Source organism: Mirounga angustirostris, unplaced genomic scaffold (assembly GCF_029215605.1).
Source record: "Mirounga angustirostris isolate CCGP_5_RB_7025 unplaced genomic scaffold, mMirAng1.0.hap1 SCAF_11, whole genome shotgun sequence".
NCBI classification, from domain to species: domain Eukaryota; kingdom Metazoa; phylum Chordata; class Mammalia; order Carnivora; family Phocidae; genus Mirounga; species Mirounga angustirostris.
Window position 1 is genome coordinate 36308110 of NW_026991719.1, and position 13320 is coordinate 36321429.

Here is a 13320-nt window from a genome sequence, read left to right on the forward strand (position 1 = left end):
GGAATGTGTCATATCTCTTAAGTGTACTGAAGAGGCAACCAGTATGTAAGAAGAGTATTTTGTTATATGGTCTAAAAAAAAGTGGGCTATGTGAAATTTACATAAAATTAACCATTTTAAAGTGTACAATTCAACGACATTCAGTACATTCACAATGTTGTGCAGTCACCATTTCTGTTTAGTTCCAAAACATCATCACCTCCCCCCACCCCCAAATCCCCATACCCACTAAGCAGTCACTGCCCAGCACCTGGCAATCACCAGTATACTTTCAGTCTCTATGGATTTACAGATATCAATAACTATTCTAGATATTGCAAATAAATGGAATCATCCAATATGTGGACTTTTATGTCTCTTTTTGCACATGGTATATCCAACTGTCCCAGCACCATTTGTTGAGAAGACTACTCCTTCCCCCACTGAATTGCCTTGGCACTTCTATTGAAATCAACTGACCATAAATATAAGGGTTTATCCCTGAACTCTCAGTTCTGTCCACTGATGTACATGTCTACCCCGGCCCCATACTAGTACCAGAATCCTGATAACTGTAGCTTTATAGTTGTTAGTGCAAAGTATGAGTCCTCCAACTTGGTCCTTTTTTCAAGATTATTTTCTCTATTCTGGTCCTTTGCATCTCCATATGAATTTTTAGGATCAATCTGTCAATTTCTGCTTAAGAGATTGTGTTGAATCTATAGATCAACTTGGGAAACACTGTCATCTTAACAATACTGAATCTTCCAATTCATGAACACTAAATGTCTCTCCATTAATTTAGTTTTTCAATTTCTCTCAGCAATATAAGTTTACAGGTCTTGCACCTCTTTTGTCAAATTTATACTTAAGCATTTAATTCTTTTTGATGCTGCTGTGAATGGAATTGTTTCTTAATTTTAAGATTATTCATTGCTCATATATAGAAATACAATTCTATTTTGTATACTGATCTTGTATCCTGTGACCTTGCTGGACTTCTTTGTTATTCCTTTCTTTTTTCTTTTTTAAAGATTTTATTTATTTTAGAGAGAGAGCACAAGCAGGGGGAGGAGGAACAGAGGGAGAGGGAGATATTCTCCAGCAGACTCCACACTGAATACACAGCCTGATATGGGGCTTGATCCCAGGGGCCCAATATCATGACCTGAGCCAAAACCAAGAGCTGGACACTTAACCGACTAGCCACTCAGGCAGCCCTGTTTGTTATTTCTATTAGTTTTTTGTGGATTTCTTAAGATTTTCCACATACAGGATCATGTCATCTGTAAACAATGACAGTTTTACTTTCTTTCCAATCTGGTTATCTTTTATTTTGTTTTATTTCCCGATTGTACTAGAGCCTGAGAATTTGTATTTTTTAATAGGTTCCAAGGTGATACTGATGCTGCTGGTCCGGGGACCACACCTGGAGAACCACTGCTTTAAAGAATGTGTATCTCATAATGGAAATGACACTTGAGGCGAGTAATGGAAGAGAAGTAAATATTACAATATACTACAAGTGTAAGATCTTCTCTACATACTGTGAGGGAAAATGATAATCAAAGAATAGTCTAAGCATAATTACTTTGGAAGAAATACATAAACAGAGATTATCCAGTGAGATTTTTGGTGTTCTACACATTGTTTGTATGTATGTATGTACGTACATATATATGTACTTATTTATTTATTGATTGATTGGATTGTAAACTCTGTGTCCAACGTGGAGCTTAAACTCACGACCCTGACCAAGATTAGGAGTTGCATGCTCCACTGACTGAGCCAGCCAGGCGCCCCGTCTATATATTTTAAAAAGCTTTAAAAAACTTTAAAATGTTAACGTCAATGACTAGAGAAAAGCTAAAATGGTATGGAGTGTCCATTTTGGAATTACAGTTATTCATAAACAGAGTACCAAGTCAAAGGTATTAACATTAGAATCATAATAAAACAGGGGCGACTGGGTAGCTCAGTCAGTTAAGTGACCAACTCTTGATTTCTGCTCAGGTCATAATCTCAGGGTCATGAGATTGAACCCCGAGTTGGGTTCCGCATGGGGTGTGGAGTCTGCTTGAGATTCTCTCTCTCCCTCTTCCCCTCCCCCTGAATGCACTCTCTCTCTCAAATAAATAAATCTTTAAAAAAAATCATAATAAAACAGTAACAACAATGGTAAGGTTAATAACGAATAAGTGTATGGAACACTTATGACAGTCACATACTGTTCTAACTGCTACATTAATTCATTGAATTCTTACAGCCCTATGAGTTAGCTATTATCGTTATCCCCATCTTGTAGCTAAGGAAACTGAGGCACAGAGAATTTATTTATTTAAAAGATTTTATTCATTTATTTGAGAGAGAGAGAGAGCGTGCGCACACATGCCCAGGAGCAAGGGGGAGGAGCAGAGGGAAAGGGACAAGGAGCCTTGCGCTGAGTGTGGAGCCCAAAGTGGGGCTCGATCTCACAACCCCAAGATCATGACCTGAGCCAAAATCAAGAGTTAGATGTTCAACTGACTGAGCCACCCAGGTGCTCTGAGGCACAGTGAATTTAAAGGACTTGCTCAAGGTCGCACATCTAGGAAGTGTCAGAGCCACGATTCCCCCAAGGCAATGTAGCTCTAGAGCCCACTCTTTCCCATAATGCTGTACTCCTTCTGTTTCTTCTTGCCACAGACGATAAAAATTTCCTTCCTCTAAGTAATAAAAGCAATTTTCTACTGCTTTCTGTGAACTTCCCTTTTAATCATTTCAAAGGGAGTCATAAAAATTAGCTTGTTGTGCAACATTTGAGGAGCTTAAAAACAGTGTCTGGGTAGAAGGATGGGTACCTAGCTGTTCACTTGAAAAAAAGGTGTGTGGTGGGTTCTGAAAGCTAGCAAAGTTGCAATCTCTGTTCTAGAAGTTCACAGAAGAGGAAGAACGAGGATAATGAGTTCCTTGAGAAGGGTAGGCATAACATGTTTTAGCCAGGGTGGCTGAATCACACAAAGGAATAAAGCCTTACCAGAAGCTGAAAAAAAATCTCAATGACAACCCTGCTGATGTTCCTAATTCTAGGTTGTTTGGTGGGTCTTGAAACTTTAAATAGCTCTGCAAAGGGATGTGGTAAGTTCATATGACCCCTCTCTGCTGGAACAGCTTTGCCCTGTCCAAATGAATCTTAGTCACCACTGTGGCTATTTTAGGCCCGAGTCTGATTTTGTGGCACTGGGAGAACTACAGCATGGGTTTCTTGTGATAGGACAAACCTGAGCCCTATGGTAAAAGGCCTGTACTTGGGCAATGAAAGGTTCAGCCCCAGACAGGGCAATGTCACAAAGGCCAAAGCAGTAGTAGAGTTAAAAAGGCTAGGGAAGAGTTGAGAAAAAAAAAGCATAATTAATGGTTTCTTTGGGGAGGAAATGAACTTCAAAAATAGCTGACCAAATTTCACTTTGGATAGTAAGATTTTTTTTCTCTCTTGTAGCCTATATTGGTTCAGGTGTATATCAAAGATGGGGAAACTTCTTTGGGCGCCATCCTGATAATGGCATGTCATTAATAATTATTTTTGCCAAGGACTTTTAAAGCAAACAGAGAAGAGTCAGTTTGAATCCCTGACTGCAAATACAATTATGGCAGAGGCTTAACTGAGAATCATCATCACCAACAATGACATGTTGCAATTTCCCTTGCTGTAGAGTAGCACAGTCCAATAGGACTTTTTACAATGATGGAAATGTCCTATATCTGTGTGGTCTGATTCGGTAGCCACATTTGGTTACTGAGCACTTGAAATGTGCTAGTGTGACTGGGGAACAAATCTTTTAGTTTTATTTAATTTTCACTGATTTAAATTTAAATAGCTACACGAGGCTACCAGCTATCACGATCGACAGTTCAGCTCTATAGCATAATATTGTGGCCTAGTTTCCCCCAAATTCATATAAATGTTCTTCTAAATCTAGACTTGTATACAATTATTCATATATTTCAGGGTTGAATAGTGAATGGTATTGTGATTTATGACATATCTGAAAACTACGAAGTTTTATAGTTGGCAGGAGTCACGGGCTAAGGAGGACTACTAACCAATCAACCACTTAGAGGAGAGAGTTAAAAATTATTTTTTTATGGTAATAAAAAATAATTCAAATATAAGTTAATTTTAAGACCACAATATGAGTTTCCTCTGTTGGGAAGAGCAGGGGGAAAGGCAAATGCTGTCGCATAAAATTTTTGAATAGTGCTGGAGTGCCTGGGTGGCTCAGCTGGTTAAGCGTCCGACTCATGGTTTTGGCTCAGGTCATGATCTCAGGGTTGTGGGATCGAGCCCTGTGTTGGGCTCCAAGCTCAGCGTGGAGTCTGCTTGAGATTCCCTCTCCCTCTGCCCCTGCCTTCTCTCTTTCTCTCTCAAATAAATAAATAAATAAATTTATTTTTTGAATAGTGCTAAAAGACTCCATTATTCTTGTTTGGTGTTTTTTTCAAAACCTTTTAAAATCAAATGGGCTCTCCATATGGATAATCATATTTTTTTTGGTGAGGTAGAGGATAAGAGAGTGGTAAAAGGAGAAAGGTACCTAGAAGAATAAAAAAAAGGTGAGAAAGGTAATTTGAAAATATTTTCTAGTAGACCAAGGTAGTGGGGATTTTTACTACTTTGTGATGGTTGTCCAATTCTAATCCAGTATTGTTTCCATTGAGCTGAACTCACATTTTGTCAAAATATTTGAGAAAATGGAGATGCCTGGGTGGCTCAGTTGGTTAAGTGTCTGCCTTCAGCTTGGGTTGTGATCCCAGGGTCCTGGGATCGAGTCCCGCATTGGGCTCCCTGCCCGTCGGGGAGCCTGCTTCTCCCTCTCCCTCCTCTGCTTGTGCTCTTTCTCGCTATCTTTCTCTCTCAAACAAACAAACAAACAAATAAATAAATACATACTTAAAAAAACTAGAAAAAGTAATTATATCTCTGCTATGAATTTTCAGGATAATACAAATCTAAAATGTGATTAATCTTCCATTTATTATAACCTCTTGTTTAGATTCACACTTAGATATTACCTTAAATGATTTAAAAACCAAAATCTTATTGAAATAAGTTTCAGAAGTGAGAATTTAGCTGTAAGAAAGCTTTTTGCTGATTTCTTTAATTACCTTTAGTTTCCTCCTTGCATTGAATTTCCTCAGTTGCTCTACTGTTTCTGGAAGATGAATCTTGTAGGCATAACGATCCCGCTCCTATAAAAGAAGAAAGATAATGAACATATGTAGCCATTTAAAAAAGTGAAGAAACTTAATCGAAAACAAAGAATAAAGCCCAAATTTCTTAAATATGAAACTTAGATTGAATTCTAGAATACTGGAGATTTTATTCCATGATACTGGTAAACATTTTCAAATGAAGGCTATTAAGGTCAAAAGTGATAGCAAAATAATCTTTTCAGAAATAATAAAGGCTAAAATAATGGGTTATATAATTTTCAGGTATGGCTATATGGCTAAGATAATTAACCATAATTATGAAAGTATGAAGTTACCTTTGATATGATCTTGTCAGGTAAAACGAGCATGTGAAAAATTAACTCCACAAATGATTGAGCATTTGGAGTCATCTGGAATAACTGGATTTTTAAAAAAATCACAGTATCTTTGAACTAGAACAAACTTTTCAAGGCCATCTAATTCAACCATTTCCCCATGTGGGATCCTCTTCAATCCCTGATGGAGGATTATTCTGTTTGACATTGTCCAGTAGGTGATCATTATCTTACGGCAGCTTATTACAATTTTAAGAAAGTAAAAATGTTCTTACTTAGCCTGGGCCCATACCTGGCTTGTTTGGGCTTGCTCTGTCCTCTGTGACATCACGGAGCAAACATACTACCTCTTCCATGTAATAACCCTTCAGTAGCTAAGAGGGGGATCATGCTTTCACTAAGTCTACTCTCTGTGATGTCTCCAGTTGCCTCAGCTATTCCTCATGTATATTTTAAACCTCTTGTCAACCCATTTTAAACCTTTTTTTTTTTTTAAGATTTTATTTATTTATTTGACAGAGAGAGAGTGATAGCAGAAACACAAGCACGGGGAGAGGGAGAGGGAGAAACAGGCTTCCCGCTGAGTAGGAAGCCCGATGTGGGGCTCATGACCTGAGCCGAAGGCAGACGCTTAACGACTGAGCCACCCAGGCGCCCCTCTTGTCATTCTTCTTAACACTCCCTTTAGTTCTACTCTAATTTGTCAATGTATCAGATTTGGGTAAGTATTCATTTCAGAAATATTTCTTGAGAGCCTACTATGTGCCAGGCATTGTTTTATGCACTTGGGATACGTGAGTAAACAAAACCAATGCAGATTCAGGCCCTTGTGTAGCTCATGTTTGAATAGGAGAAGAAAATACAAAAAGGCGAATTATGGAGTATGATGAAAGTGCTGTGGAATAAAGCAAAAAGTAAAGCAGAGTAAGAGGGATTGGGTACACTGCAGTTTAAAATAGGATGGTCAAAGTAGGCCCACTTACTGTGAGGACACCCAAAAGTGGTGAGGGAGTGGTCTAGGCAGGGAGAACCACAAATCCAAAGGCCCAAAGTAGGGAGTGCACCTGGAATTTTCAAGAACTAGCAAGGAGACCCATATGTGTGGAGTAAATAGATCAGATCAGAGAGGTGACAAGGCTGGGGTAGGCCATAAAGAGCCTTTTATTCTGAGTGGGAGAGGGAGCCACTGGAGAGTTTTGAGCTGAAGTGACATGATCTGACAACTTTAAAGGAACTCTCGGTTGTTGTGTTGAGAACAGATTAGAAGGGAGCAAGCGTTTAAGAAAAAAAAGGGGGGGCCAGGGAGACCAGTTAGAAGGCAACTGCAGGGGCGCCTGGGTGGCTCAGTTGGTTAAGCGACTGCCTTCGGCTCAGGTCATGATCCTGGAGTCCCTGGATCGAGTCCCGCATCGGGCTCCCTGCTTGGCAGGGGAGTCTGCTTCTCCCTCTGACCCTCCCCCCTCTCATGTGCTCTCTCTCTCTCATTCTCTCTGTCTCAAATAAATAAATAAAATCTTAAAAAAAAAAAAAAAGAAGGCAACTGCAGTAATCTGGGAGGGGGGAGATGATGACAGATGAAATCAGATGGAGGGATGCCTGGGTGGCTCAGTCGGTTAAGGCATCTGCCTTTGGCTCAGGTCATGATCCCAGGGTCCTGGGATCCAGCCCCGCATTGGGCTCCCTGCTCAGTGGGGAGCCTGCTTCTCCCTCTGCCTGCTGCTCTCCCTGCTCACGCTCTCTCTCTCTCTCCCTGACAAATCAATAAATAAAATCTTAAAAAAAAATCAGATGGAAAAATAAAAAAGGTGAAAAGGAGATAGATTCTGAATATATTTTGTTTTCTGCAGAAAGTTTTACTGAGATAATTAGCATATAACAAACTGCATGTTTAAAATGTATAATTTGATCAGTTTTGATGTATATAAGCATAAAAGCATCACCACGATCAAGATGATGAATATACCCATCACTCTCAGAAGTTTCCCCAGGTCCATTTGTCCTCTCCCTATCAGTCCCCAGGCAGCCACTGTTTCTGTCACTGTAGATTGGTTTGCATTTTCTAGGATTTTATATAAATGGAACCAGACAGTACGTACTCATTTTCCAACTTGTTTCACCCAGCATAAAGGTTTTGAACTTCATCCATCAAGTTGCGAGTATCAACAGTTCAGTCCTTTTTATTGCTGAGTGGCATTTCACTGTAAGGATATGCCATAATTTGTTTATCCATTCATCTGTTCATTGACCATGGGTTGTTTCCAAATTTTGGCTATTACATAGAAAGCTGCTATGAACATTAACGTACAAGTCTTTGTATGGACATGTATTTCATTTCTCTTAGGTAAATACTTAGGAGTAGACTGGCTGGGTTGTATTATAGGAGTATGTTTAACTTTTTAAGAAACTGCCAACCTGTTTTCCAAAGTATTTTACATTTCTAAAGCAATGTATCACTTCCGGTTGTTCTACATCCTTGCCAATACTTGGTATGGTTAGTCTTTTTGATTTTAGTCATTCTGATACATGTGCGAATAGAGATCTCATTGTGGCATTATGTTGTATTTCTCTGATGACTAATGATGTTGAGCAACTTTGCATGTACTTATTTGCCATCCACGTATCTTCTTTGTAGAAGAAGTGTCTGTTCCAAATATTTTCCCATTTTGAACTGGGTTGTGTGTTTTCTTATTATCGAGTTTTAAGAATTCTTCCCAAATAGGGAAAGGGGATTGATAGGTACAAACTCCTAGTTATAAAATAAATAAGACACAGGGATGTAATGTACAGCAAAGGGAATACAGTTAATAATATTGTAACAATTCTGTACAGTGACAGATGATAGCTAGGTTTTATTATGGTGGTCACTTCATAATGTATATAAATGTTGAATCATTATGTTGTACACCTGAAACTGATACAATATTGTATGTTAACTACAGTTCAAAAGAAGAGATTCTTTATGTAATCTAAATATGTAAGTCCTTTATCAGATACTCCCACAGTTCGTAGCTTTTCATTTTCTTACAGTGTCTTTCCAAGAACAGAAGTTCTTAATTCTGAATATATTTTGGAGGTGGAGAGTACAGGATTTTCTGAGAGATTGATGTGGGGTGTGAGAGAAAGAGAGGAGTCAAAGACCACACCAAGTTTTTCAGTGTGAGCAACTAGGAATCTGACACCAACAGAGATGGGGAAGAGATCAGGACTGTAGCTTTGACTAGATGGAGATTCAAGTAGGTACTTGGACATACAAGCCTGGAGTGCAGGAGAGAAATCTGGGCTGGAAATGAATTTTTGGAGGGTCATAAACATTTAGAAGGTATTAAGTTGGCATTTAACTCTGTCCCAGCCACTGAATTTGGGACTTTCACAGGCATTATCCCATTTCTTCTTTTTTTTTTTTTTTTAATTAAAAAGATTTACTTATTTTAGAGACAGAGCATGCAAGAGCAGGGGGAGGGGCAGAGGGAGAGAGAGAATCTCCAGTAGACTCTGCTGAGTACGGAGCCTGACTCGGGGCTTGATTTAATCTCGAGACCCTGAGATCATGACCTGACTTGAAATCAAGAGCTGGACGCTTATGCAACTGAGCCACCCAGGTGCCCCTCTCATTTATTCTTTACAACTATATAAGATAGTAGAGATAATTCTACACATTAATTATCTCAAAAGTCATGGCTCAAATGGACATAACTATCATCATCATAGTTAGCATGTATTGAGTGGCTTATTATGTGCCAGGCATTGTTCTAGTGCTTTACATGTTTATGTTACTTACTCTTCACAACAAGGTAGGAACATATCATTATATCCTATTATGCAGCTGGGAAAAAGGAGATGCATTATACCTGATGAAGATGAATTAGTATGAAGTGGGCCTCTTAATTTTCTTAATCTGGATACTATATAACATTTGTAAATTAAGTTCAAGATCACATTATTATTTTATAACTAAAATCCATGTTTGCATGTGAGCCACTTCTAAAATTAATGTTTTGGTATCATGTGCTGACAAAATTTATTTTTGAATTTAAATGTAGAATTTTATAGTCAATCCTGTCAAAATTTCACCTTATTATCATTGAAATTCCTAAGGAATGAATACAAACCCTTTAAAATTTATTTTCTATATTAATGACTAAATGTAACGAGTTCTACTGGAGAGCAAAATTATATTTTTCTTGAGTGCACATACAATGCTTGATGTCAAAATGACTACAATTTGCACATCTGCCAGATTCTATATGCTAAACATCTTGGAAATGATTTTATTATCTTTAGGGACTTAATCTTTTCCTGCACTAAGCCAGAACAGGTTCACCAATAGAAGACATAAGAATTTATCGAATAATTAACTAGCAGAGACAAGCATAAAATTAGCATTCTATAACAAGCAATAGAATCTTTTAATGGATTGCTGTTACTGTGGAAGATGGGGTACACACACACGCACGCACGCACGCACACACACACACACAATGGACTATTACTCAGCCATAAAAAAGAATGAAATCTTGCCATTCACAACAACACAGATGGACCTACAGAGTATCATGCTAAATTAATTCAGACAGAGAAAGGCAAATACCATAGAATTTCACTTATATGTGGAATTGAAAAGACAAAACAGGGGTGCCTGGCTGGCTTAGCTGGTAGAACATGTCTCTCAACCTCAGGGTCATGAATTCAAGCCCCACATTGGACATGGAGCCTACTTAAAAAAAGAAATAAGACAAAAAAGAAAGACAAAACAAATGAACAAACAAAACCAGAAAAAGAATCATAAATACAGAGAACAAACTGGTAGTTGCCAGAGTGGAGGGTGGTGGTGGGGGAACAGGCAAAAATAGGTGAAGGGGATTAAGAAGTACAAACTTGTAGTTATAAAATAAATAAGTCTTGGGGATGAAAAGTGCAGCATAGGGAATATAGTCAATAATATTATAACTCCTTTGTATGGTGACAGATGGTAACTGCACTTATTGTAGCAAGCACTGCACGATGTACAGAACTGTCGAATCCCTATCCTGTACACCTGAAACTAACAAAACATATGTCAACTAAACTTCAATTTAAAAAATTGTAAAAAAAATTTTAAGTTGTGTTATGCCTGGTGATATTTAACCAACATATACTGAAAAACAAACATCAAAATGGGCTTTGTTTTACTTTTTGAGTAAAACTTGCTTTTGCATTTTGATAGAATAGAGGGGAAAACAAGTAAACCCAGGAAGGTCTTTAACACAAGAAGAAAAAGAACCCAAATGAAAAGGAGCTGTATAATAGAGCAGAAAGACAGTGATTTTGGAGTCAGAAAGACTTTTGTTCAAATTCTGGGTCATTTAGGTACTGGCTCTATGACCTTACATTCTCTCAGCTGTTTTTGAAAACTAATCTTACAGGATTTTTAGTAAGATTAAATGAGATGCTATATAGGTACATGATCGGCTTTAATGGTGTTATACGAAAACAATGGATCGTGGATCACCACATCAAAAACTAATGATGTACTGTATGGTGACTAACATAACATAATAAAATAAAATAAAATAAAAAAATGATTATTTTTGTTAGTCAACATGTACAAACCTCTGATGTAAAGTAATTTAGGAGTGCTGTAAGTATGTACGTATGCATGTATCAACAAACAGCTTACTAAATAAGTTTGGTTGTTTTCTAAATGATAATATTTTTCCTATCACATAAGAAAAAGGTAAAAATAAAATATAGTAAACATTACAGGGGACCAAACCTGTGACCCATTTCTAATTGTCTTTATTTATTCACTGTTTCCAATAAAGGGCGAACCAAGTAACAGCATGTTTGTTTGTTTTTTTTAAGATTTTATTTATTTATTCGTGAGAGACAGAGCGAGAGAGACAGGCAGAGGGAGAAGCAGGCTCCCAAGGAGCAGGCAGCCCGATGTGGGACTCGATCCCAGGACCCTGAGATCATGACCTGAGCCGAAGGCAGACGTTTAACCATCTGAGCCACCCAGGCGCCCTAACAGCATGTTTTTGAATGAAGAGTCTAAATCTTCTCTGTCTAGTACAGTAGCCACTAGGTAAGACTAAATTTAAATTCATTAAAATTAAATATAATTAAGGGATGCCTGGGTGGCTCAGTTGGTTAAGTGTCTGACTCTTGGTTTCGGCTCAGGCTGTGATCTCATGGGTTGTGAGATCAAGCCCTGAGACAGGCTCTATGCTTAGTGGGGAGTCTGCTTGAGATTCTCTCCCTCTGCCCCTGCCCCCATCTGCATGTGTACTGTCTCTCAAATAAATATATCTTAAAAAAATTTAATATAATTAAAAATTCAGTTCTTCAAGTTGTACTAGACACATTTCAAGCATATGGCTAGTTGCTACCACACTGGACAGTTCAGATATAAAATACTGCCCTCATGACAGAAAGTTCTTATTGGACAATGCTGGTAGGGAGTCTATTACTACTGCTGAATTGAGGTTAAAATCTGTCTGCATTTTGCTTAAACTGATATTGCTTAACATTTTAGGTATATGTAATGGAAAAAATTTCCACTGGTATTAAAAAAAAAATAGTGTCTTCAGACCCCCTGCAGTCTCTGCAGATAGTACAATGGAGATTGGTTTTCTAGCTAATGCTGAGTGTGAGAGAAAGACAGGGCCTAGGGAAAGTGGCTTGAAAGACATGTGGCATGTCTTTCATGCGCGGGCGCACATGAGCAGCGGGAGGGGCAGAGGGAGAGAGAGAGGGAGAGAGAGGAATCTCAAGAGGACTCTCTGCTGAGTGCAGAGCCAGATGTGGGCTCGACTCACAACCCTGAGATCATGACCTGAGCCAAAACCAAGAGTCAGACGCTCAACCGACTGAGCCACCCAGGTGCCCCTGGTGCAGAATTTTAAAGGACTCCCTTTTCAACGGAATAAACACTTCTTTTTCCAAAGCTTAATTTTTTTAAATTTTGATTTTTATTGTTATGCTAATCACTACACATTACATCATTAGTTTTTGATGTAGTGTACCACGATTCAGTTTGTGCATAACACCCAGTGCTCCATGCAGAACGTGCCCTCTTTAATACCCATCACCAGGCTAACCCATCCTCCCACCCCCCTCCCCTCTAGAACCCTCAGTTTGTTTTTCAGAGTCCATCGTCTCTCATGGTTCGTCTCCCCCTCCGATTTCCCCCCCTTCATTCTTCCAAAGCTTAATTCTTTAGAGTTCTTGATAACAAAGAAATTACTTGCTTTCCCTTCTAAATCACTGACAGAAGGCTCTGAAAGCTGGAGAAGAGGCAGACTAGGGAGGGAATCCCAGGACTTGAGGGGTGATCCTTTGGTGGTATTGCTGGGAATTTTTTTTTTTTCTTCTTCTTAACATATCCTTGCTTGGGTGTGAGAGCAGCCCGCAACTGGGAATCTCCAAGGACAAAGAACACAGATAAATGAGCCCCAAGAAAAGCCTACTCTCTTTAGCCAAGGATGGAGAAGAGGTTGGCTCTGCAGGACAGAACCCTTTTGACTGCATCCACCCTACTCCAGGGAAACACCATGAAAGAAGCCGACTTCTTCCCCCTCAGAGCCCTTTCCACCCTCCCAGCCCTGCCTGATGCAAACAACAGCGAGGAGGAGGTACTCTACTCCTGAGAGATCAGGAGCAGGATGACAAAGAGAAGAGAGCTGGGGAAGGGGGTCTTACAATCTATGTATGAAGTCCTTGGCACATCCGCAATAAACCCATGTATAAAACCAACCAGGATCAACACAGCAAGAGCTTTAAAATGACACTATGGTATGGAATACCTCCCAGGTTTCAGATTAGCAGTGCACAA

General features: G+C 38.9%; 1 protein-coding gene across 8 annotated transcripts in view; it reads right to left on the reverse strand.

The window, feature by feature from the left end:
• Window positions 1–13320, reverse strand: part of CASK (calcium/calmodulin dependent serine protein kinase) — a 344800-nt gene that overhangs the window by 102973 nt on the left and 228507 nt on the right. For all 8 annotated transcript variants that reach the window (XM_064573940.1, XM_064573938.1, XM_064573945.1 and 5 more), the window contains exon 9: window positions 5125–5208. In XM_064573940.1, coding sequence (XP_064430010.1) covers window positions 5125–5208 — 84 coding nt within the window. The remainder of the gene's footprint in view (window positions 1–5124; window positions 5209–13320) is intronic.